The following is a 27,524-nucleotide window of genomic DNA, read 5'->3' as shown; positions in this document are numbered from 1 at the left end:
GGTGGTTAGGGGTAGGTGGGTTAGGGTTAGGGGTAGGGTCAGGTGGGGTAGGGTCAGGTGGGTTCCACGGTTAAGGTTAGGGGTTAAGCGAGTTAGGGTTAGGGGTCAGCTGGGTTTTAGAGTTAGGATCAGGTGGGTTAGGGGATGGGCGGGTTAGGGTTAGGTGGTTTTAGAGTTAGGGTCAGGGTTACAGGTAGGGTCAGGTGGGTTAGGGGTTAGACGGGTTAGGGTCAGGTGGTTTTACCTGGAAACCATCTGTAAAAATATGAAATCAAATCTGTTTGTTAAAACACAACAAACTGTTTGTGACCTGGAGCTGCTCTCCTGCGTGCTCATTGGCCAAGAAAGCTGTCAGTCACCTGACACTCACGACGTGTCGGTGGCTTGACGAGGACTTCTTTAGAAATATTAAAACAAAGCTCTGTAAACCTTCAATAATCACATTCTATAGATTTGAATTGTGATGTCTGCAGGGCCGACTCCTCTGACCTCTGAGGATGTGTTCAGTATCTTTAGATTCATTACGTTACAAAGACGTCTGCCACACTCTCACCGTCCGCCATCTGGGATCAATATCCACAATATTCACAGAAACAAGTGATGTCATACAGCCTGAAAGAAACAAGGCATGCTGGGAGAAAAAAAATAATACACATTGACACAAAACTGCTGAAAACTGTTCGGCTGGACTGACAGAAAAAAAATGAGTTGTTTGTTTCTTCTCAACAGAGAATCAAGACCCCCCCCCTCCAACCCCCCTCTCTAACCTGTACTGGTCTACCTGCAGGACTCTGACACCCCCCCCCCTCTAACCTGTACTGGTCTACCTGCAGGACTCTGACCCCCCCCCCTCTAACCTGTACTGGTCTACCTGCAGGACCCCCCCTACTTGTGTCCCTTACTGGTCTTGAAGGACACCTGCAGGACTTTGTCTCCCAGTCGGTATCCGTTCAGGCTGTGGATCGCCATGGCGGCCTCCTCATAGTTCGTCATGGTGACGAAGCCGAAGCCTTTGCACTTGTTGGTGTTGAAATCTCGGATCACCTTCACGTTGACCACGGCGCCGAACGGCCCGAACATCTGCCACAGGATGGCTTCATCTGCATCCTGTCCCAGATTATAGATGAAGATGCACCAACCGGCGGACGAGTTCCCACTGACTCCGCCCCCTCCGCTCATGTGGTCGACGCTCATTGGAGAAAACCTGGAACAAAACAGGAAGTAGGATTAAAGAAGATCTATTGTTAAAGATGACCGTTAGCAGCTCAGTAATCTGATTACTTTATTAGTGATGTTTTTCTGCTGTTGGACGACGCCAACAGGTGAACGTACCTGAATCTCTGGGCCTGGTGATGCACGGGTCCTCCGAAGCGCCGTGATTGGCCGTGGTACATCTGTGACATCATCTGAGAGTTCCTGGCCTGATTGGGGTTGGCAGCGAACTTGACTGTGATTGGCTCAGAGCTGGCGGGGGGCGTGTGCCCATTCAGGTGTTTGACGGCGTCTTCTGCTTCGGACCTCTTATCAAACCGGATGAAGGCCACACCCCTTGACAGACCTGGACAGAAAGGGGGTATCGATATGTTTCTTACAACGATACGATACGTATCAATTTCTATGGATCCAATATGATTCAATGACGATATCTGAATCATCTAGAGCGATATGATACGATTCAATGACGATATCTGGTTCATCTAGAGCAATACTATACGATTCAATGACGATATCTGGTTCATCTAGAGCAATACTATACGATTCAATGATGATATCCGGCTCATCTAGAGCGATACGATTCAATGACGATATCCGGCTCATCTACAGCGATACGATTCAATGACGATATCCGGCTCATCTAGAGCGATACGATACGATTCAATGACGATATCTGGTTCATCTAGAGCAATACTATACGATTCAATGATGATATCCGGCTCATCTAGAGCGATACGATACGATTCAAAGACGATATCCGGCTCATCTAGAGCGATACGATTCAGTGATGATATCTGGTTCATCTAGAGCAATACTATACGATTCAATGATGATATCCGGCTCATCTAGAGCGATACGATTCAATGACGATATCCGGCTCATCTACAGCGATACAATTCAATGACGATATCCGGCTCATCTAGAGCGATACGATACGATTCAATGACGATATCTGGTTCATCTAGTGCAATACTATACGATTCAATGATGATATCTAGTTCATCTAGAGCGATACGATTCAATGACGATATCCGGCTCATCTAGAGCGATACGATACGATTCAATGACGATATCCGGTTCATCTAGAGCAATACTATACGATTCAATGACGATATCTGGTTCATCTAGAGCAATACTATATGATTCAATGATGATATCCGGCTCATCTAGAGCAATACTATACGATTCAATGACGATATCCGGCTCATCTAGAGCGATACGATACAATGATGATATCTGGTTCATCTAGAGCAATACTATACGATTCAATGATGATATCCGGCTCATCTAGAGCGATACGATACAATGATGATATCTGGTTCATCTAGAGCAATACTATACGATTCAATGATGATATCTGGTTCATCTAGAGCGATACGATTCAATGACGATATCCGGCTCATCTACAGCGATACGATTCAATGATGATATCAATCTCATCTAGAGCGATACGATACGATGCAATGACGATATCCGGCTCATCTAGAGCGATACGATACGATGCAATGACGATATCCGGCTCATCTAGAGCGATACGATACGATTCAATGACGATATCCGGCTCATCTAGAGCGATACGATACGATTCAATGACGATATCCGGCTCATCTAGAGCGATACGATACGATGCAATGACGATATCCGGCTCATCTAGAGCGATACGATACGATTCAATGACGATATCCGGCTCATCTAGAGCGATACGATACAATGATGATATCCGGCTCATCTAGAGCGATACGATTCAATGATGATATCCGGCTCATCTAGAGCGATACGATTCAATGACGATATCCGGCTCATCTAGAGCGATACGATACGATTCAATGACGATATCCGGCTCATCTAGAGCGATACGATTCAATGACGATATTTGGTTCATCTAGAGCAATACTATACGATACAATGATGATATCCGGCTCATCTAGAGCGATACGATTCAATGACGATATCCGGCTCATCTAGAGCGATACGATTCAATGACGATATCCGGCTCATCTAGAGCGATACGATTCAATGACGATATCCGGCTCATCTAGAGCGATACGATACGATGCAATGACGATATCCGGCTCATCTAGAGCGATACAATACGATTCAATGACGATATCCGGCTCATCTAGAGCGATACGATACGATTCAATGACGATATCTGGTTCATCTAGAGCAATACTATATGATTCAATGATGATATCCGGCTCATCTAGAGCAATACTATACGATTCAATGACGATATCCGGCTCATCTAGAGCGATACGATACAATGATGATATCTGGTTCATCTAGAGCAATACTATACGATTCAATGATGATATCCGGCTCATCTAGAGCGATACGATACAATGATGATATCTGGTTCATCTAGAGCAATACTATACGATTCAATGATGATATCTGGTTCATCTAGAGCGATACGATTCAATGACGATATCCGGCTCATCTACAGCGATACGATTCAATGATGATATCAATCTCATCTAGAGCGATACGATACGATGCAATGACGATATCCGGCTCATCTAGAGCGATACGATACGATGCAATGACGATATCCGGCTCATCTAGAGCGATACGATACGATTCAATGACGATATCCGGCTCATCTAGAGCGATACGATACGATTCAATGACGATATCCGGCTCATCTAGAGCGATACGATACGATTCAATGACGATATCCGGCTCATCTAGAGCGATACGATACGATTCAATGACGATATCCGGCTCATCTAGAGCGATACGATACAATGATGATATCCGGCTCATCTAGAGCGATACGATTCAATGATGATATCCGGCTCATCTAGAGCGATACGATTCAATGACGATATCCGGCTCATCTAGAGCGATACGATACGATTCAATGAAGATATCAGGCTCATCTAGAGCGATACGATTCAATGACGATATTTGGTTCATCTAGAGCAATACTATACGATACAATGATGATATCCGGCTCATCTAGAGCGATACGATTCAATGACGATATCCGGCTCATCTAGAGCGATACGATTCAATGACGATATCCGGCTCATCTAGAGCGATACGATTCAATGACGATATCCGGCTCATCTAGAGCGATACGATACGATGCAATGACGATATCCGGCTCATCTAGAGCGATACAATACGATTCAATGACGATATCCGGCTCATCTAGAGCGATACGATACGATTCAATGACGATATCCGGCTCATCTAGAGCGATACGATTCAATGATGATATCTGGTTCATCTAGAGCAATACTATACGATTCAATGATGATATCTGGCTCATCTAGAGCGATACGATTCAATGACGATATCTGGTTCATCTAGAGCGATACGATTCAATGACGATATCCGGCTCATCTAGAGCGATACGATACGATTCAATGATGATATCTGGTTCATCTAGAGCGATACGATACGATTCAATGATGATATCTGGTTCATCTAGAGCGATACGATACGATTCAATGATGATATCTGGCTCATCTAGAGCGATACGATACAATGATGATATCTGGTTCATCTAGAGCGATACTATACGATTCAATGATGATATCTGGCTCATCTAGAGCGACACGATACGATACGATTCAATGATGATATCTGGTTCATCTAGAGCGATACGATACGATTCAATGATGATATCTGGCTCATCTAGAGCGATACGATACAATGACGATATCCGGCTCATCTAGAGCGATACGATACAATACAATGACGATATCCGGCTCATCTAGAGCGATACGATTCAATGATGATATCCGGCTCATCTAGAGCGATACGATTCAATGACGATATCCGGCTCATCTACAGCGATACAATTCAATGACGATATCCGGCTCATCTAGAGCGATACGATACGATTCAATGACGATATCTGGTTCATCTAGAGCAATACTATACGATTCAATGATGATACCTGGTTCATCTAGAGCGATACGATTCAATGACGATATCCGGCTCATCTAGAGCGATACGATACGATTCAATGACGATATCTGGTTCATCTAGAGCAATACTATACGATTCAATGATGATATCCGGCTCATCTAGAGCAATACTATACGATTCAATGACGATATCCGGCTCATCTAGAGCGATACGATACAATGATGATATCTGGTTCATCTAGAGCAATACTATACGATTCAATGATGATATCCGGCTCATCTAGAGCGATACGATACAATGATGATATCTGGTTCATCTAGAGCAATACTATACGATTCAATGACGATATCCGGCTCATCTAGAGCGATACGATACAATGATGATATCTGGTTCATCTAGAGCAATACTATACGATTCAATGATGATATCCGGCTCATCTAGAGCGATACGATTCAATGACGATATCCGGCTCATCTAGAGCGATACGATACAATGATGATATCTGGTTCATCTAGAGCAATACTATACGATTCAATGATGATATCCGGCTCATCTACAGCGATACGATTCAATGATGATATCCGGCTCATCTAGAGCGATACGATACGATTCAATGACGATATCCAGCTCATCTAGAGCGATACGATACGATGCAATGACGATATCCGGCTCATCTAGAGCGATACGATACGATTCAATGACGATATCCGGCTCATCTAGAGCGATACGATTCAATGACGATATATGGTTCATCTAGAGCAATACTATACGATACAATGATGATATCCGGCTCATCTAGAGCGATACGATACAATGATGATATCCGGCTCATCTAGAGCGATACGATTCAATGACGATATCCGGCTCATCTAGAGCGATACGATTCAATGACGATATCCGGCTCATCTAGAGCGATACGATACGATGCAATGACGATATCCGGCTCATCTAGAGCGATACAATACGATTCAATGACGATATCCGGCTCATCTAGAGCGATACGATACGATTCAATGACGATATCCGGCTCATCTAGAGCGATACGATTCAATGATGATATCTGGTTCATCTAGAGCAATACTATACGATTCAATGATGATATCTAGCTCATCTAGAGCGATACGATTCAATGACGATATCTGGTTCATCTAGAGCGATACGATTCAATGACGATATCCGGCTCATCTAGAGCGATACGATTCAATGATGATATCTGGTTCATCTAGAGCGATACGATACAATGATGATATCTGGTTCATCTAGAGCGATACTATACGATTCAATGATGATATCTGGTTCATCTAGAGCGACACGATACGATACGATTCAATGATGATATCTGGTTCATCTAGAGCGATACGATACGATTCAATGATGATATCTGGCTCATCTAGAGCGATACGATACAATGACGATATCCGGCTCATCTAGAGCGATACGATACAATGACGATATCCGGCTCATCTAGAGCGATACGATTCAATGATGATATCCGGCTCATCTAGAGCGATACGATTAGTTTTTTACTCCCTGAGAGTACCGCAGGGTAAAGCCGCCCTCGTCCAGCGGATTGATAACAACTCGTCACGTAACGCCCCCAAAACTAAACTCTGCTGACCGGCAGCTCAGGCAGACCGCTGCCCGTCTTCCTCCACGCCGCTACCGGGCAAGAGAGCGAGGATTCCCGGTAAAGGGACGCCGTCCGTCTGCATTCACGCTCACGCCAAGCTGGCCCATGTCGATGACGTCATACACAGGGAGAGTGAACCGGAGTAACGTTTAACATTTCTTTACTAATAAAAGGGATAGAAATACGTCCATGTAACGTCTGTCATTCACGAGTATCGATTATTACACCTGTAAATGGATTTTAGATCGATATACGTCCCCTGAAGGACAACTTGCCGAGTACCTATCGATGTATTTGGATCGTAGGATTATCAATGGATACATGGATGTAGTAGATGACTTGTTACTCCCCTACTGGACTGATCACATGACTGATGTTACAGAGCGTGTACGTTACCGGAGGCCTGGTCCACCAGCACTCTGGAGTTGATGATGTGTCCGAATCGAGTGAACATGTCCTCCAGGTCCTGCTGACTCAGCGTCCTCGGCAGCCCGCTGATGTACAAGTTAGCATCTTTAATCGTGTCCGAACTCGGCCGCGCAAACGAAACCTGCGGGGAGGAGACAGGAAGTCAATCGATCGGTCGTCTTCACGACCACGAAAAATAAATTAATAAAAAAAATTAAAATAAACAAAACAACATGTACAGTTACATCCAGTCGTTAAATAAAATCATTTAAATATGCTTTGAAATATTCAAGGTCAAAAACAAAACAAAAAAACAAACATTTATCCGGATTTGTCCCAAATAAAATAGAAACAAAAAGACAAAATAAAAGCATCCAAAACGATCATTAGGCACTTTTGTCAAAATAAAAGCATAAATTTATGAAAAGAAAAGTTTGTCACATCGTCACACTGAACTGAAGAAATTCACAGATTCAGCGTCAACATGTGTGAATATTAAAAAACAGGCATATATATATATATATGTACAGAATAACATGACAGCAGTTAAAATACCTTCATCCGTCAGACTTAGAGCAGGAGAGACTGTCCAGGAACATAACACATCTATCAGAGACATGAAATCAGAGAACAACCTGGTGCACATTACCTTGATAGTTTTAGACTGTAGCCTCAGGCCATTGAGGGTACTGATAGCCCTCTCTGCATCACTAGGGTTAACAAAGTTAACAAAGCCGTAACCTAAACTGTGGCCTAGAGAAACACAAAGGAAAACAACAAAAGAAAATAATAAACGTGTCTGTGATGCAGCCGCCAAACAATCTGATATTCAGACAAGAAATCCGCAGAAAACTCTCCAAAAAAAACATTAAAAACATTCAATTCTTCTGAACAAACCCAGAAAACCAAATGAAAGTTCAGTCAGAGTGAGACCTCCCGTCCGATAGTCAGAGTGAGACCTCCCGTCCAATGGTCAGAGTGAGACCTCCTGTCAGAGTGAGACCTCCCGTCCGATAGTCAGAGTGAGACCTCCCGTCCAATGGTCAGAGTGAGACCTCCTGTCAGAGTGAGACCTCCCGTCCGATAGTCAGAGTGAGACCTCCCGTCCAATGGTCAGAGTGAGACCTCCTGTCAGAGTGAGACCTCCCGTCCAATGGTCAGAGTGAGACCTCCTGTCAGAGTGAGACCTCCCGTCCGATAGTCAGAGTGAGACCTCCCGTCCGATAGTCAGAGTGGGATCTCCCGTCCGATAGTCAGAGTGAGACCTCCCGTCCGATAGTCAGAGTGGGACCTCCCGTCCGATAGTCAGAGTGAGACCTCCCGTCCGATAGTCAGAGTGGGACCTCCCGTCCGATAGTCAGATTCGGACCTCCCGTCCAATAGTCAAAGTGAGACCTCATGTCAGAGTGAGACCTCCCGTCCGATAGTCAGAGTGGGACCTCCCGTCCAATAGTCAGAGTGAGACCTCCCGTCCGATAGTCAGAGTGAGACCTCCCGTCCGATAGTCAGAGTGAGACCTCCTGTCGGAGCGAGACCGCCCCTCCGACAGTCAGAGTGAGACCTCCCGTCCAATAGTCAGAGTGAGACCTCCCGTCCAATAGTCAGAGTGAGACCTCCCGTCCGATAGTCAGAGTGAGACCGCCCCTCCGATAGTCAGAGTGAGACCTCCCGTCCAATAGTCAGAGTGAGACCTCCTGTCCAATAGTCAGAGTGAGACCTCCCGTCCACCAACAAACAGCTTTTTATTGACATCCAAAGTGACCAATGGAAGGTCTGTGGGACTTCCTGTTACTCACGGCTGATTTACATGAGGCACGGGCGCACTGCGTCACGGAAGCGAGGCGGAGCGTTTTTGAACCTGCTACACAGACTCTGTGTTTGTAGCGTGTGGTGGCGTGCCAGCTAATGGTTGCTCTGCGGCGCCGCATAGCGTCCCTGCCCGGCCCCGCTCTGGTGAGCTCTGGTGACTCGTGCTTTTCTCTCTCAACGCATGCTGGGAAGATGTTTCGGCCTCACCAGGTGAAGGGAAAATAAAAACAGGAGGTCTCACTGAGTAGAAACAGGAGGTCTCACTCTGAGTAGAAACAGGAGGTCTCACGCTGCGTAGAAACAGGAGGTCTCACTCTGAGTAGAAACAGGAGGTCTCACGCTGCGTAGAAACAGGAGGTCTCACTCAGTGAAGATTCAGTGAATCTGTTTTGGTTTTCTCAGATTGTTCAGAAACATTCAGGATCTTCAGACATTGATTATTAAACATTTACAGAGACTTTCAAAGCCTGAAAAATAAAATAAAACAGGTGAAAACAGTATTTAAACATTTGATTCAGTTGAATTATTAAAAACAAACAGGTGATCTCAGTTTGGGCTTTATGACGACGTTTATGCAGGAAATGGATTCGGTTTCCTGTTTGGTCTTCACTGCGTCTCTGCCTTTAACATCCATGATCAGATTTATAGAATATATAAGTTATTGGATTTAAAAAAATTTAAATTCATGAATGTTTGTTTTTATCTGTTTACTGAATTATGAAATATTATAAAATGTAAAATAATATGTACTGTAACAGAGTATTGATCCATGAAATACCTCAAACACTGAAATATAACCTGGTGTGAAAAATAACAACAATATTATATTATAAATATTACAACAGTTCAGAAAAGAAAATATTCAGAAAAACTTCAGACAAAAAACACAGAATTGTTCTTTAAAAAAAACAACATGAGATTAAAAAGAAAGAAAAAGAAAGAAAAAAACAAAAATCAGCTGATCGTCAATAAAAACGTTTAAAAAGACAAAGTTCAGAAATTAGACAGGAAATACTGCAGTAGTACTACAACTAGTACTACTACTGATTATACAACTACTACCACCAGGAAATACTGCAGTAGTACTACAACTAGTACTACTACTGATTATACAACTACTACCACCACAACAAAGTAATATTAGTACTGTGGTAAAACGAACCAGAACCAAAGCTTTACAGTATTTCTAATAATACTTACTAGTAGTACTGTGGTATTTGTATCAGCTAGCCTCAGTAGCATCAGCACAAAGTAGTACTACAATACTATTGTGTCTGCTAAGTGGTACTGCAGTAGTACTGAGGCCTGATGCTCTGTAGTACTGCAGTAGTACTGAGGCCTGATGCTCTGTAGTACTGCAGTAGTACTGAGGCCTGATGCTCTGTAGTACTGCAGTAGTACTGAGGCCTGATGCTCTGTAGTACAGCAGTAGTACTGCAGTAGTACTGAGGCCTGATGCTCTGTAGTACTGCAGTAGTACTGAGGCCTGGTGCTCTGTAGTACTGCAGTAGTACTGCAGTAGTACTGAGGCCTGATGCTCTGTAGTACTGCAGTAGTACTGAGGCCTGATGCTCTGTAGTACTGAGGCCTGGTGCTCTGTAGTACTGCAGTAGTACTGCAGTAGTACTGAGGCCTGATGCTCTGTAGTACTGCAGTAGTACTGAGGCCTGATGCTCTAGTACTACTGCAGTAGTACGCTCTAGTACTACTGCAGTAGTACTAGAGCGTACTTTTGAAGCGATGGTAGCTTGGAGCGTTATGTTCTGCTGTGATGCAGGTTTGGAGTTGTAGTACAAGTACTGAGCAGTGTGAGCAGTAGTACCACAGTAGTACTGCAGTAGTACCACAGTAGTACTACTAGGGAGCGTTACCTGCCACTTTGTCCCTGATGAGTTTGGCCGATTCGACGTCTCCGACGCTGCTGAACAGAGAACGCAGCTCGTCCTGACTCATGCTCTGAGGAAGGTAGTTCACGATCAGGTTGGTTCTGGCGTCTTCGTCCTCCATCATCTGTTCGCTGTACCCGTTATCGTACAGCTCCTGAGACTGATGACATCATCAACACACCGTTATGACATCATCAACACATCTGCTCGCTGTACCCGTTATCGTACAGCTCCTGAGACTGATGACATCATCATCACACCTTTATGACATCATCAACACACCTTTATGACATCAACACACCTTTATGACATCATCAACCATCTGCTTGCTGTACCCGTTATCGTACAGCTCCTGAGACTGATGACATCATCAACACAACGTTATGACATCATCAACACATCACCACAATAAAGCCCGGGTCACACCAGGAGCGTCAGGAGCGTCAGCAGCATCAGGAGCGCACGCCGGCTGCGCTACCTGTTGTGTTTTATTTCGGCGTCCGTGTTAACAGGTTAGAGCAGCCACACTGCCAGCGTAAGACACGTCTCAGCGTCTCATCTACAGAATAGAGGTCTCGTCTATTTTTGAAGCGTGCCGCGCGGTTCACAGCAACAACAGACAGAGAAGGTGATCTATTAACTGTATATTAATATATCAGCAACATTACTACAGTTTACATGTTTATCTGTAGAAAATGTCACGGAGATGAAAAAAAGTAAAGAATTTTTTTTTTTAAAATCAACACTTCCTGCTTTCATTTCAAAATAAAAGCTCAAGCATTTTTTCTGTGGACAGAATTCCTTCATTTGTTAACAAGAGGCTTTTATTCTGAAATATGTGCAGGACAGTGTTGTAGAACATGCAGTGACTTGCAGAGCTCCATGAATGAATAGAGTACGGCGTTTTAATGGTGGACTTTTACTATTATTTACTAATTACCACCAATTCTGAACCTTTCTTGGTCTAAAATAGATATAAATGATATTAATAATGAAATTAAACGGCCATTAAAAGGCAAACTGTAGAAAAAAAAGGGCTGACAGCAGCAGAAACACAGCCGGTGTGAACACCCGACACATGAATCACGCAGCCACCACGCGCTCCTGACGTTCCTGGTGTGTCCCGGGCGTAACACACAACGTACGATGAACCCATAGTACATAGAACATAGAACATAACCCTGAAGTAATAAAATGACCTTTCACCTTCACAGCGGCTCCTTTAGAGGCGTGTTGAGCGTCTCTGACATCACTCTGAGAGGACTGGACCTCACACACCTGAAAACACACACAATATGGTACACAATAGAACACACACCTACAGGTAGATAGGCGTGGTATCGCTTTAGATGAACCAGATATCGTCTTTGAATCGTATCAGTACCATGGAACTTGATAGGTATGGTATGGTATTGTATGGTTACCCCACAGTGTGTCTGATGAGTTCTTGATGTGATCACAGAGTTACTGACTGACTCACCTTCAGGTAGATAGGTATGGTATGGTAGTAAAACCATATGGTTCCACCTCTAGTGTGTCTGATGAGTTCTTCATGTGATTACAGAGTAACTGACTGACCTTCAGGTAGATAGGTACGGTAAGGTGTGGTGTGGTACGGTAAGGTGTGGTGTGGTACGGTAAGGTGTGGTGTGGTGTGTTATGGTGTGGTGTGTTATGGTATCGTTACTCCCCAGTGTGTCTGATGAGTTCTTGATGTGATCACAGAGTAACTGACTGACTCACCTTCAGGTACCTGATGTGTCCTCGTCTTAGCGCCATGGAGACGACTCAGGTGGTTCAGTGCGTCCGAGAGGAAGCAGCTTTCAGAACAGGTGAGGAAGAGGAGATGAACCCTGAGGTGAAGGATACCAATAAGCTCAGGTTATTGGTCACCTGTCTGTATAATATCAGCTCCATCTATGGCTGCTCCATCATACTAAACATCATCATCACTAGTAGAAGATCCTTTAACACCGTCACTCATTGAACTGGGAAAAATCAACATTCAGCACATTTTAAAGTTCAATGCATCAGTGAGGTGATCTTTAAGAAACTACATCTAGTATATATATATATATATATATATATATATATATATATATATATATATATAGTAACACACATATATATATATATATACACACATATATATGTGTGTGTGTGTGTGTGTGTGTGTGTGTCATCTGCTTCCATCTGAATCAGCTGAGGGTATTTGAGGGTATATGAGGGTATATGAGGGTATTTGAGGATCTTTGAGGGTATATGAGGGTATATGGGGGTATATGAGGGCATATGAGGGTATAGGGGGGTATGAGGACATTTGAGGGTATATGGGGGTATTTGAGGGTATATGGGGGTATATGAGGGTATAGGGTTATATATGAGGGTATATGGGGGTATATGGGGGCATATGGGGGTATATGAGGGTATATGAGGGTATAGGGGGGTATGAGGACATTTGAGGGTATATGAGGGTATATGAGAATCTTTGAGGGTATATGAGGTTATTTGAGGGTATTTGAGGATCTTTGAGGGTATATAGGGGTATATGAGGACCTTTTAGGGTATATGAGGGTATATGAGGATCTTTGAGGGTATATAAGGGTATTTGAGGGTATATAAGGGTATTTGAGGATCTTTGAGGGTATATGGGGGTATATGAGGATCTTTGAGGGTATATGAGGGTATTTGAGGTTATTTGAGGATCTTTGAGGGTGTATGAGGGTATATTGGGGTATATGAGGGTATATGAGAGTATTTGAGGATCTTTGAGGGTATATGGGGGAATATGAGGGTATATGAGGGTATTTGAGGATCTTTGAGGGTATATGGGGGTATATGAGGGTATTTGAGGTTATTTGAGGATCTTTGAGGATCTTTGAGGGTATATGGGGGAATATGAGGGTATTTGAAGATCTTTGAGGGTATTTGAAGATCTTTCAGGGTATTTGAGGGTATTTTAGGGTGTATGAGGATCTTTGAGGGTATATGAGGGTATTTGAGGGTATATGAGGATCTTTGAGGGTATATGAGGGTATTTGAGGGTACATGAGGGTATTTGAGAATCTTTGAGGGTATATGAGGGTACATGAGGGTATTTGAGGGTATTTGAGAATCTTTGAGGGTATATGAGGGTATTTGAGGGTATTTGAAGATCTTTGAGTGTATTTGAGGGTATTTGAGGATCTTTGAGGGTATATGAGGGTATATGAGGGTGTATGAGGGCATATGAGGGTATATGAGGGTATATGGGGGGTATTTGAGGGTATAGGGGGTATATGAGGACATTTGAGGGTATATGAGGGTATATGGGGGTATTTGAGGATCTTTGAGGGTATATGAGGATCTTTGAGGGTATATGAGGGTATATGAGGGCATATGAGGATCTTTGAGGGTATATGAGGATCTTTGAGGGTATATGAGGGTATATGAAGGTATATGAGGGTATATGAGGATCTTTGAGGGTATATGAGGATCTTTGAGGGTATTTGAGGGTATATGAGGGTATATGAGGGTATTTGAGGGTATATGAGGATCTTTGAGGGTATATGAAGGTATATGAAGATCTTTGAGAGTATATGAGGGTATATGACGGCATATGAGGGTATATGAGGGTATATGAGGATCTATGAGGGTATATGAGGGTATTTGAGGGTATATGAGGGTATATGAGGGCATATGAGGGCATATGAGGGTATATGAGGATCTTTGAGGGTATATGAGGATCTTTGAGGGTATATGAGGGTATATGAGGGTATTTGAGGGTATTTGAGGGTATATGAGGATCTTTGAGGGTATATGAGGATCTTTGAGGGTATTTGAGGGTATATGAGGGTATATGAGGGTATATGAGGATCTTTGAGGGTATATGAGGATCTTTGAGGGTATTTGAGGGTATATGAGGGTATATGAGGATCTTTGAGGGTATATGAGGATCTTTGAGGGTATATGAGGATCTTTGAGGGTATTTGAGGGTATATGAGGGTATTTGAGGGTATTTGAGGGTATTTTGAGGATCTTTGAGGGTATTTGAGGGTATTTGAGGATCTTTGAGGGTATTTGAGGGTATTTGAGGGTATATGAGGGTATTTCTGATTTGAAAATGGAACCGGAACTGATCCAGAACAAAGCCGGATCATTCAGTCTAAAACTTTCTCACTAAGGTGGACAGATGAACGTTAGTTTGAGTTAGAAATTATGATAAATGTGACGCTAGTGAGCTAACTAGCAGCTAACTAGCAGTTAGCACCCTGTTAGCACCCTGTTAGCATCCTGTTAGCACCATGTTAGCATCCTGTTAGCACCCTGTTAGCATCCTGTTAGCACCATGTTAGCATCCTGTTAGCACCATGTTAGCATCCTGTTAGCACCATGTTAGCATACTGTTAGCACCCTGTTAGCATCCTGTTAGCACCATGTTAGCATCCTGTTAGCACCATGTTAGCATACTGTTAGCACAAAGAGGCTAAGCGGCTAATGTTTGAGGCTAACAGCTCTACACTGCTGCTGTCTAACCCCTAACCCTAACCTGCGCTAGCTCCTGCTGCTGGTAGCTCCTCTAGCTGGTAGCTCCTCTAGCTGTTAGCTCCTGCTGCTGGTAGCTCCTCTAGCTGTTAGCTCCTGCTGCTGGTAGCTCCTGCTGCTGGTAGCTCCTCTAGCTGGTAGCTCCTCTAGCTGGTAGCTCCTGCTGCTGGTAGCTCCTCTAGCTGGTAGCTCCTCTAGCTGTTAGCTCCTGCTGCTGGTAGCTCCTATAGCTGTTAGCTCCTCTAGCTGTTAGCTCCTGCTGCTGGTAGCTCCTCTAGCTGTTAGCTCCTGCTGCTGGTAGCTCCTCTAGCTGGTAGCTCCTCTAGCTGGTAGCTCCTCTAGCTGGTAGCTCCTGCTGCTGGTAGCTCCTCTAGCTGGTAGCTCCTGCTGCTGGTAGCTCCTCTAGCTGGTAGCTCCTCTAGCTGTTAGCTCCTGCTGCTGGTAGCTCCTCTAGCTGGTAGCTCCTCTAGCTGGTAGCTCCTGTAGCTGGTAGCTCCTCTAGCTGGTAGCTCCTGTAGCTCCTCTAGCTCCTGTAGCTGCTCTAGCTGGTAGCTCCTCTAGCTCCTGTAGCTCCTCTAGCTGTTAGCTCCTGTAGCTGTTAGCTCCTCTAGCTCCTGTAGCTCCTCTAGCTGGTAGCTCCTGAAGCTCCTGTAGCTCCTCTAGCTGTTAGCTCCTGTAGCTGTTAGCTCCTCTAGCTCCTGTAGCTCCTCTAGCTGGTAGCTCCTCTAGCTCCTGTAGCTCCTCTAGCTGGTAGCTCCTGTAGCTCCTGTAGCTCCTCTAGCTGGTAGCTCCTGTAGCTCCTCTAGCTGTTAGCTCCTCTAGCTCCTCTAGCTCCTGTAGCTCCTCTAGCTGGTAGCTCCTGTAGCTCCTGTAGCTGTTAGCTCCTCTAGCTCCTCTAGCTCCTGTAGCTCCTCTAGCTCCTCTAGCTCCTCTAGCTCCTGTAGCTCCTCTAGCTGTTAGCTCCTGTAGCTCCTGTAGCTCCTCTAGCTCCTCTAGCTCCTGTAGCTGTTAGCTCCTGTAGCTCCTCTAGCTCCTCTAGCTCCTGTAGCTCCTCTAGCTGTTAGCTCCTGTAGCTGGTAGCTCCTCTAGCTCCTGTAGCTCCTGTAGCTCCTGTAGCTGGTAGCTCCTCTAGCTGGTAGCTCCTCTAGCTCCCGCTCCTTGAGGCTAACAGCCTGAGCTAGCGCTAGCAGTCAGTGCTTACCTGTAGTGTAGCTGTCGGACAGGTGGCGGGTCTTCACGCTGTTTGATCGATCCACGATGTTGTGCAGATGCTGAGCTAACAGAAGGCAGAGCAGCTGCTGCGTGTTACTGACAGAGAGGTTATTATGGGATAGAATAAGCTAGGGCTGATAGCTGCTCTCCGCTCCACACAAAGGACACGAAGTCACGCCGAGTGAAGTATCGCGATATCACAGCTTCTTCTGTGTCAGTGCAGCTTGTCTGATGATCAGATGATTACCGCTACCGCCCCCTGGTGGAGGCAGACTGAACCACACACTGAGGTACTATAGAGAGAGTTAGACTCAGGTACTATAGAGAGAGTTAGACTCAGGTACTATAGAGAGGGTTAGACTCAGGTACTATAGAGAGAGAGGGTTAGACTCAGGTACTATAGAGAGAGTTAGACTCAGGTACTATAGAGAGAGTTAGACTCAGGTACTATAGAGAGAGTTAGACTCAGGTACTATAGAGAGGGTTAGACTCAGGTACTATAGAGAGAGAGGGTTAGACTCAGGTACTATAGAGAGAGTTAGACTCAGGTACTATAGAGAGGGTTAGACTCAGGTATTATAGAGAGAGTTAGACTCAGGTACTATAGAGAGAGAGAGTTAGACTCAGGTACTATAGAGAGAGTTAGACTCAGGTACTATAGAGAGAGTTAGACTCAGGTACTATAGAGAGAGAGGGTTAGACTCAGGTACTATAGAGAGAGTTAGACTCAGGTACTATAGAGAGGGTTAGACTCAGGTACTATAGAGAGAGTTAGACTCAGGTACTATAGAGAGGGTTAGACTCAGGTACTATAGAGAGAGAGGGTTAGACTCAGGTACTACAGAGAGAGTTAGACTCAGGTACTATAGAGAGAGTTAGACTCAGGTACTATAGAGAGGGTTAGACTCAGGTGCTATAGAGAGAGTTAGACTCAGGTACTATAGAGAGAGAGGGTTAGACTCAGGTACTATAGAGAGAGTTAGACTCAGGTACTATAGAGAGAGTTAGACTCAGGTACTATAGAGAGAGTTAGACTCATGTACTACAGAGAGAGTTAGACTCAGGTACTACAGAGAGAGTTAGACTCAGGTACTATAGAGAGAGAGAGTTAGACTTAGGTACTACAGAGAGAGTTAGACTCAGGTACTATAGAGAGAGAGAGTTAGACTTAGGTACTACAGAGAGAGTTAGACTCAGGTACTATAGAGAGAGAGAGTTAGACTCAGGTACTACAGAGAGAGTTAGACTCAGGTACTATAGAGAGAGAGAGTTAGACTTAGGTACTACAGAGAGAGTTAGACTCAGTTACTATAGAGAGAGAGAGTTAGACTTAGGTACTACAGAGAGAGTTAGACTCAGGTACTATAGAGAGAGTTAGACTCAGGTACTATAGAGAGAGAGAGTTAGACTTAGGTACTACAGAGAGAGTTAGACTCAGTTACTATAGAGAGAGAGAGTTAGACTTAGGTACTATAGAGAGAGAGAGTTAGACTCAGGTACTACAGAGAGAGTTAGACTCAGGTACTATAGAGAGAGAGAGTTAGACTCAGGTACTATAGAGAGAGTTAGACTCAGGTACTATAGAGAGCGTTAGACTCAGGTACTATAGAGAGAGTTAGACTCATGTACTACAGAGAGAGTTAGACTCAGGTACTACAGAGAGAGTTAGACTCAGGTACTATAGAGAGAGAGAGTTAGACTTAGGTACTACAGAGAGAGTTAGACTCAGGTACTATAGAGAGAGAGAGTTAGACTTAGGTACTACAGAGAGAGTTAGACTCAGGTACTATAGAGAGAGAGAGTTAGACTCAGGTACTACAGAGAGAGTTAGACTCAGGTACTATAGAGAGAGAGAGTTAGACTTAGGTACTACAGAGAGAGTTAGACTCAGTTACTATAGAGAGAGAGAGTTAGACTTAGGTACTACAGAGAGAGTTAGACTCAGGTACTATAGAGAGAGTTAGACTCAGGTACTATAGAGAGAGAGAGTTAGACTTAGGTACTACAGAGAGAGTTAGACTCAGTTACTATAGAGAGAGAGAGTTAGACTTAGGTACTATAGAGAGAGAGAGTTAGACTCAGGTACTACAGAGAGAGTTAGACTCAGGTACTATAGAGAGAGAGAGTTAGACTCAGGTACTACAGAGAGAGTTAGACTCAGGTACTACAGAGAGAGTTAGACTCAGTTACTATAGAGAGAGTTAGACTCAGGTACTATAGAGAGGGTTAGACTCAGGTACTACAGAGAGAGTTAGACTCAGTTACTATAGAGAGAGAGGGTTAGACTCAGGTACTATAGAGAGGGTTAGACTCAGGTACTATAGAGAGAGTTAGACTCAGGTACTATAGAGAGGGTTAGACTCAGGTACTACAGAGAGAGTTAGACTCAGTTACTATAGAGAGAGAGGGTTAGACTCAGGTACTATAGAGAGGGTTAGACTCAGGTACTATAGAGAGGGTTAGACTCAGGTACTACAGAGAGAGTTAGACTCAGTTACTATAGAGAGAGAGGGTTAGACTCAGGTACTATAGAGAGGGTTAGACTCAGGTACTATAGAGAGAGAGAGTTAGACTCAGGTACTATAGAGAGAGAGAGAGAGTTAGACTCAGGTACTATAGAGAGGGTTAGACTCAGGTACTACAGAGAGAGTTAGACTCAGTTACTATAGAGAGAGAGGGTTAGACTCAGGTACTATAGAGAGAGAGAGTTAGACTCAGGTACTATAGAGAGGGTTAGACTCAGGTACTACAGAGAGAGTTAGACTCAGTTACTATAGAGAGAGAGGGTTAGACTCAGGTACTACAGAGAGAGTTAGACTCAGTTACTATAGAGAGAGAGGGTTAGACTCAGGTACTATAGAGAGAGAGGGTTAGACTCAGGTACTACAGAGAGAGTTAGACTCAGTTACTATAGAGAGAGAGGGTTAGACTCAGGTACTATAGAGAGAGAGAGTTAGACTCAGGTACTATAGAGAGAGAGAGTTAGACTCAGGTACTATAGAGAGAGAGGGTTAGACTCAGGTACTACAGAGAGGGTTAGACTCAGGTATTATAGAGAGGGTTAGACTCAGGTACTACAGAGAGAGTTAGACTCAGGTACTATAGAGAGAGTTAGACTCAGGTATTATAGAGAGGGTTAGACTCAGGTACTACAGAGAGAGTTAGACTCAGGTACTATAGAGAGGGTTAGACTCAGGTACTATAGAGAGAGAGAGTTAGACTCAGGTACTATAGAGAGAGAGAGTTAGACTGAGGTACTATAGAGAGGGTTAGACTCAGGTACTACAGAGAGAGTTAGACTCAGGTACTATAGAGAGAGAGAGTTAGACTCAGGTACTATAGAGAGAGAGAGTTAGACTCAGGTACTACAGAGAGGGTTAGACTCAGGTATTATAGAGAGGGTTAGACTCAGGTACTATAGAGAGAGAGGGTTAGACTCAGGTACTATAGAGAGAGAGGGTTAGACTCAGGTACTATAGAGAGAGAGAGTTAGACTCAGGTACTATAGAGAGAGTTAGACTCAGGTACTATAGAGAGGGTTAGACTCAGGTACTATAGAGAGAGAGGGTTAGACTCAGGTACTACAGAGAGAGTTAGACTCAGGTACTATAGAGAGAGAGAGTTAGACTCAGGTACTATAGAGAGAGTTAGACTCAGGTACTATAGAGAGAGAGAGTTAGACTCAGGTACTATAGAGAGAGAGAGTTAGACTCAGGTACTATAGAGAGAGAGAGTTAGACTCAGGTACTATAGAGAGGGTTAGACTCAGGTACTACAGAGAGAGTTAGACTCAGTTACTATAGAGAGAGTTAGACTCAGGTACTACAGAGAGAGTTAGACTCAGTTACTATAGAGAGAGAGAGTTAGACTTAGGTACTATAGAGAGAGAGAGTTAGACTCAGGTACTACAGAGAGAGTTAGACTCAGGTACTATAGAGAGAGAGAGTTAGACTCAGGTACTACAGAGAGAGTTAGACTCAGGTACTACAGAGAGAGTTAGACTCAGTTACTATAGAGAGAGTTAGACTCAGGTACTATAGAGAGGGTTAGACTCAGGTACTACAGAGAGAGTTAGACTCAGTTACTATAGAGAGAGAGGGTTAGACTCAGGTACTATAGAGAGGGTTAGACTCAGGAACTATAGAGAGAGTTAGACTCAGGTACTATAGAGAGGGTTAGACTCAGGTACTACAGAGAGAGTTAGACTCAGTTACTATAGAGAGAGAGGGTTAGACTCAGGTACTATAGAGAGGGTTAGACTCAGGTACTACAGAGAGAGTTAGACTCAGTTACTATAGAGAGAGAGGGTTAGACTCAGGTACTATAGAGAGAGAGAGTTAGACTCAGGTACTATAGAGAGGGTTAGACTCAGGTACTACAGAGAGAGTTAGACTCAGTTACTATAGAGAGAGAGGGTTAGACTCAGGTACTACAGAGAGAGTTAGACTCAGTTACTATAGAGAGAGAGGGTTAGACTCAGGGTACTATAGAGAGAGAGGGTTAGGACTCAGGTACTACAGAGAGAGTTAGACTCAGTTACTATAGAGAGAGAGGGTTAGACTCAGGTACTATAGAGGAGAGAGTTAGACTCAGGTACTATAGAGAGAGAGAGTTAGACTCAGGTACTATAGAGAGAGAGGGTTAGACTCAGGTACTACAGAGAGTGTTAGACTCAGGTATTATAGAGAGGGTTAGACTCAGGTACTACAGAGAGAGTTAGACTCAGGTACTATAGAGAGAGTTAGACTCAGGTATTATAGAGAGGGTTAGACTCAGGTACTACAGAGAGAGTTAGACTCAGGTACTATAGAGAGGGTTAGACTCAGGTACTATAGAGAGAGAGAGTTAGACTCAGGTACTATAGAGAGAGAGAGTTAGACTGAGGTACTATAGAGAGGGTTAGACTCAGGTACTACAGAGAGAGTTAGACTCAGGTACTATAGAGAGAGAGAGTTAGACTCAGGTACTATAGAGAGAGAGAGTTAGACTCAGGTACTACAGAGAGGGTTAGACTCAGGTATTATAGAGAGGGTTAGACTCAGGTACTATAGAGAGAGAGGGTTAGACTCAGGTACTATAGAGAGAGAGGGTTAGACTCAGGTACTATAGAGAGAGAGAGTTAGACTCAGGTACTATAGAGAGAGTTAGACTCAGGTACTATAGAGAGGGTTAGACTCAGGTACTATAGAGAGAGAGGGTTAGACTCAGGTACTACAGAGAGAGTTAGACTCAGGTACTATAGAGAGAGAGAGTTAGACTCAGGTACTATAGAGAGAGTTAGACTCAGGTACTATAGAGAGAGAGAGTTAGACTCAGGTACTATAGAGAGAGAGAGTTAGACTCAGGTACTATAGAGAGAGAGAGTTAGACTCAGGTACTATAGAGAGGGTTAGACTCAGGTACTACAGAGAGAGTTAGACTCAGTTACTATAGAGAGAGAGGGTTAGACTCAGGTACTACAGAGAGAGTTAGACTCAGTTACTATAGAGAGAGAGGGTTAGACTCAGGTACTATAGAGAGAGAGGGTTAGACTCAGGTACTACAGAGAGAGTTAGACTCAGTTACTATAGAGAGAGAGGGTTAGACTCAGGTACTATAGAGAGAGAGAGTTAGACTCAGGTACTATAGAGAGAGAGGGTTAGACTCAGGTACTACAGAGAGGGTTAGACTCAGGTATTATAGAGAGGGTTAGACTCAGGTACTACAGAGAGAGTTAGACTCAGGTACTATAGAGAGAGTTAGACTCAGGTATTATAGAGAGGGTTAGACTCAGGTACTACAGAGAGAGTTAGACTCAGGTACTATAGAGAGGGTTAGACTCAGGTACTATAGAGAGAGAGAGTTAGACTCAGGTACTATAGAGAGAGAGAGTTAGACTGAGGTACTATAGAGAGGGTTAGACTCAGGTACTACAGAGAGAGTTAGACTCAGGTACTATAGAGAGAGAGAGTTAGACTCAGGTACTATAGAGAGAGAGAGTTAGACTCAGGTACTACAGAGAGGGTTAGACTCAGGTACTATAGAGAGAGAGAGTTAGACTCAGGTACTATAGAGAGAGAGAGTTAGACTCAGGTACTACAGAGAGGGTTAGACTCAGGTATTATAGAGAGGGTTAGACTCAGGTACTATAGAGAGAGAGGGTTAGACTCAGGTACTATAGAGAGAGAGGGTTAGACTCAGGTACTATAGAGAGAGAGAGTTAGACTCAGGTACTATAGAGAGAGTTAGACTCAGGTACTATAGAGAGGGTTAGACTCAGGTACTATAGAGAGAGAGGGTTAGACTCAGGTACTACAGAGAGAGTTAGACTCAGGTACTATAGAGAGAGAGAGTTAGACTCAGGTACTATAGAGAGAGTTAGACTCAGTTACTATAGAGAGAGAGAGTTAGACTCAGGTACTATAGAGAGAGAGAGTTAGACTCAGGTACTATAGAGAGAGAGAGTTAGACTCAGGTACTATAGAGAGAGAGGGTTAGACTCAGGTACTACAGAGAGAGTTAGACTCAGGTACTATAGAGAGAGAGAGTTAGACTCAGGTACTATAGAGAGAGAGGGTTAGACTCAGGTACTACAGAGAGAGTTAGACTCAGGTACTACTATATATAGATAGCTTGTTAGCCTGTTAGCCTGTTAGCTTGTTAGCTTGTTAGCCTGTTAGCCTGTTAGCTTGTTAGCTTGTTAGCATGTTAGCCTGTTAGCCTGTTAGCTTGTTAGCCTGTTAGCCTGTTAGCTTGTTAGCTTGTTAGCCTGTTAGCCTGTTAGCCTGTTAGCTTGTTAGCCTGTTAGCCTGTTAGCCTGTTAGCTTGTTAGCTTGTTAGCCTGTTAGCCTGTTAGCTTGTTAGCATGTTAGCCTGTTAGCTTGTTAGCTTGTTAGCCTGTTAGCCTGTTAGCCTGTTAGCTTGTTAGCCTGTTAGCCTGTTAGCTTGTTAGCTTGTTAGCTTGTTAGCCTGTTAGCCTGTTAGCCTGTTAGCAGCTAGGTGCAGGTAGCGTCCAGTGTCCTCCGTGTAAAATAAAGAAATAGAGTTTTCATGTCAGAAACAGGAAGTCCCACAGCTGTTAATAAAAACACAGTAAGGTTCAAAGACAGCAGCTTTCAGTCTTCTTCTACCGGCTCATTGAACTAAACTGGAAAAACAAAGTTATTAACTTGTGTTTGGTGGATTATTTCTCTGTTGTATCAATGCTAATGGTCATTGTATTCTACATGGTTGAAAGCCTGTTTATTTACCTTCACAATGATGTCACACTTGTAAGGATCATGCATTTGTGGGATGAGCAGCACAGCTGATGATGTGTGGAGCCCCGGTGCCGATGGTAAACAGTGTATTCTCCTGTTGGTGTTGACTCTTGTTGTGAGTTGTTTGGTGGATTGGATGATTGAACTCTCTATCAGTAACAAGGAACAAACAAGACATATTGATTGATTGAATCCACCGTCAGGAGCCTCAGTAGCACCGGCACTGGCACCTCCTCCTCATGCTGGTCACCAACCTGGTCACACGTTGCTGTGGGATGGCGTTCCATTCCTCAACCAGGATTGGTTGCAGGTCAGCCAGCGTGGTGTTGGTCACTCTAACACGTACAGCACGCCCAAGCTGATCCTACAAGTGTTGAGTTGGGTTGAGGTGTGGACTCTTGGCAGGCTGTTCCATTCTCTCTCCTCCCACATTGTGGAGGTAGTCTGTGATAACCCTGGCTCTGTGTGGGGGGGGCGTTGTTTCTTGGAGGATGAAGTTAGGTCCCAGATTGTGGAGATATGGGATCGCCACTGGCTGCAGAATCTCATCCTGATATCTAGCATTGAGTTCGCCTTCAATGATGACAAGCCTTGTTTTACCAGTGAGGGAGATGGCCCCCCTCCACACCATGACACTGCCCCCACCAGAAGCTGTTACTCCATCGGTTCAACAATCAGCATAGCGTTCTCCACGTCGTCTCCATACTTTGACCCTGCCATCCAACTTTAACAGACAGAACCTGGACTCATCACTGAATATGACATTCCCCCACATGTTCAGGTTCCATTGTCTGTTGGAGACACCAGCGCCAACGGGCCTGACGGTGAAGGGCAGTCATTGCAGGCTTCCTGGTAGCCTTATGAGAATACACTGTTTACCATTGGCAGAACATTTTGGCAAATTTTTCTTGGGCACTACCCACATAATCAGCTGTGCTGCTCATCCCACAAATGCATGATCCTTACAAGTTGGGCATCATTGCGAAGGTAAATAAACAGGCTTTCCAACAATGTAAAATACAATGACCATTTGCATTGTAACAACAGAGAAATAATCCACCAAACACAAGTTTCCGAACTTTGTTTTTCCAGTATATACAGGGTTACGGTTAACCAAGGACACTTTGAGGAGGTTTCACCTTTAAAAAACACTTAAACCCTAAAGATACCTTCATTCATTATAATCTATTAAACAACACAAATATGAATTAGATTTTCAATAAGATTTAACTTTTAAACTGTGAAGTTAAAAATATCTTAATTTGTAAGGTATATTAAAGAGAAAGTAAAATACAATTTAAATATATTGAGACAATTTAAATGAAATACATGCTTTTTGATTAATGTTTTTTTAGGGGGGGAAAAATCATTTTAATGGGACAATTAATAGATTAATTAATAGATTGTAAAATATTAAGATATTTTAATAGATTATTTTACCACAGTTTAAGAATAAAAAACCCTTAAAAGCAAATTCAGGAGTTCACTCCCTCCATTTAACGGATGAAGGACTGAATGACTACAGGGTTTTATATATGATAAGGGACTTTTTAAGGAGCGGAATCCCCATAAAATTAATAATATATTATAAATCTATAAATATAATAAAACTTGTGCTCTGAATGGTGATAATCCATTAAAAACCTCCTTTATCCATTAATGAACTCCAGGTTTGGGTCACATCCTGTAAATTAGTTGGTGGCTCCTTAATTAAAGAGTTCCTGTGTATCGTTTAATCTTTATAACATGAAACAGAACTTCTGTTTTCAGGTTTCCACCACGTTTCCTTTACAGGAAGTCCTATTTCTACTAAATGAACATTATCAGCAACAGGATCAACCAACTGCCTGAATTAAGAGAAACATCATTAAAATGTATCAGTAAATTTAGGGGTTAACCATAATTTAGGTTTAAACAATGCACATTTATTCATCCAACATCTGTAACCTCTTCTTCTATTCAGGGCGGCAGGGGGGGTTCACCCTGGACCGGTCTCCAGACTATCACAGAGATGACACATAGAGACAGACACCATTAACACTCACATTCACACCTACGGGACATTTAGAGTCAACAATGAACCTGCATGTCTTTGGACTGTGGGAGGACACCTGAGAACCGGAGTAAACCCACACTAACCTGCATGTCTTTAGACTGTGGGAAGAAACCAGAGAAATGGAGTAAACCCATGTTAACCTGCATTTCTTTAGACTGTGGAAGGAAACCTGAGAGCCCGGAGTAAACCCACACTAACCTGCATGTCTTTAGAGTGTGGGAGGAAACCTGAGAACCCGGAGTAAACCAACACTAACCTGCATGTCCTTAGACTGTGGGAGGAAACCTGAGAACCCGGAGTAAACCCACATTAACCTGCATGTCTTTAGACTGTGGGAGGAAACCTGAAAACCCAGAGTAAACCCACACTAACCTGCATGTCTTTGGGTTGTGGGAGGAAACCGGAGAACCGGAGTAAACCCACGTTAACCTGCATGTCTTTAGACTGTGGGAGGACACCTGAGAACCAGAGTAAACTCACACTAACCTGCATGTCTTTGGATTGTGGGAGGACACCTGAGAACAAGAGTAAACCCACACTAACCTTCATGTCTTTAGACTGTGGGAGGACACCCGAGAACCAGAGTAAACCCACACTAACCTGCATGTCTTTAGCCTGTGGGAGGAAACCTGAGAACCCAGAGTAAACCCACACTAACCTGCATGTCTTTGGATTGTGGGAGAAAAACAGAGAACCGGAGTAAACCCACGTTAACCTGCATGTCTTTTGACTGTGGGAGGACACCTGAGAACAAGAGTAAACTCACACTAACCTGCATGTCTTTGGATTGTGGGAGGACACCTGAGAACAAGAGTAAACCCACACTAACCTTCATGTCTTTAGACTGTGGGAGGACACCCGAGAACCAGAGTAAACCCACACTAACCTGCATGTCTTTAGCCTGTGGGAGGAAACCTGAGAACCCAGAGTAAACCCACACTAACCTGCATGTCTTTGGATTGTGGGAGAAAAACAGAGAACCGGAGTAAACCCACATTAACCTGCATGTCTTTTGACTGTGGGAGGACACCTGAGAACAAGAGTAAACTCACACTAACCTGCATGTCTTTGGATTGTGGGAGGACACCTGAGAACAAGAGTAAACCCACACTAACCTTCATGTCTTTAGACTGTGGGAGGACACCCGAGAACCAGAGTAAACCCACACTAACCTTCATGTCTTTAGACTGTGGGAGGACACCCGAGAACCAGAGTAAACCCACACTAACCTGCATGTCTTTAGACTGTGGGAGGAAACCTGAGAACCAGAGTAAACCCACACTAACCTGCATGTCTTTAGACTGTGGGAGGAAACCTGAGAACCAGAGTAAACCCACACTAACCTGCATGTCTTTAGACTGTGGGAGGAAACCTGAGAACCAGAGTAAACCCACACTAACCTGCATGTCTTTTGACTGTGGGAGGACACCTGAGAACCGGAGTAAACCCACACTAACCTGCATGTCTTTGGATTGTGGGAGGACACCTGAGAACAGGAGTAAACTCACACTAACCTGCATGTCTTTGGATTGTGGGAGGACACCTGAGAACAAGAGTAAACCCACACTAACCTGCATGTATTTTGACTGTGGGAGGACACCTGAGAACCAGAGTAAACCCACACTAGCCTGCATGTCTTTTGACTGTGGGAGGACACCTGAGAA

The 27,524-nt window shown here is 43.8% G+C and overlaps 1 protein-coding gene across 5 annotated transcripts; it reads right to left on the bottom strand.

The window, feature by feature from the left end:
- Positions 1-133: 133 nt before the first annotated feature.
- LOC119484371 (ELAV-like protein 1) lies at positions 134-16,768 on the bottom strand. 5 transcript variants are annotated; one of them, XM_037763162.1, is made up of 9 exons: positions 16,553-16,768; positions 12,574-12,686; positions 12,037-12,108; positions 11,132-11,188; positions 10,816-10,990; positions 7,785-7,888; positions 7,124-7,277; positions 1,333-1,558; positions 134-1,204 (listed from the first exon to the last, which is right to left on the bottom strand). In XM_037763162.1, the coding sequence occupies exons 2-9, from the start codon at positions 12,607-12,609 to the stop codon at positions 886-888; spliced, it is 1,143 nt and encodes a 380-aa protein (XP_037619090.1). In that variant the 5' UTR covers positions 12,610-12,686; positions 16,553-16,768; the 3' UTR covers positions 134-885. The 5 variants fall into 5 exon arrangements, with proteins under 5 accessions (XP_037619090.1, XP_037619092.1, XP_037619091.1 ...); XM_037763164.1 differs by having other exon boundaries at positions 12,574-12,689; positions 16,556-16,768; XM_037763163.1 differs by having other exon boundaries at positions 12,574-12,683; positions 16,556-16,768.
- Positions 16,769-27,524: the final 10,756 nt, after the last annotated feature.

The sequence above is a fragment of the Sebastes umbrosus genome, unplaced genomic scaffold, assembly GCF_015220745.1.
Source record: "Sebastes umbrosus isolate fSebUmb1 unplaced genomic scaffold, fSebUmb1.pri scaffold_180_arrow_ctg1, whole genome shotgun sequence".
NCBI lineage: Eukaryota > Metazoa > Chordata > Actinopteri > Perciformes > Sebastidae > Sebastes > Sebastes umbrosus.
Note: the sequence above shows the minus strand (reverse complement) of the source record. Positions and strands in the feature narration are given on the sequence as shown.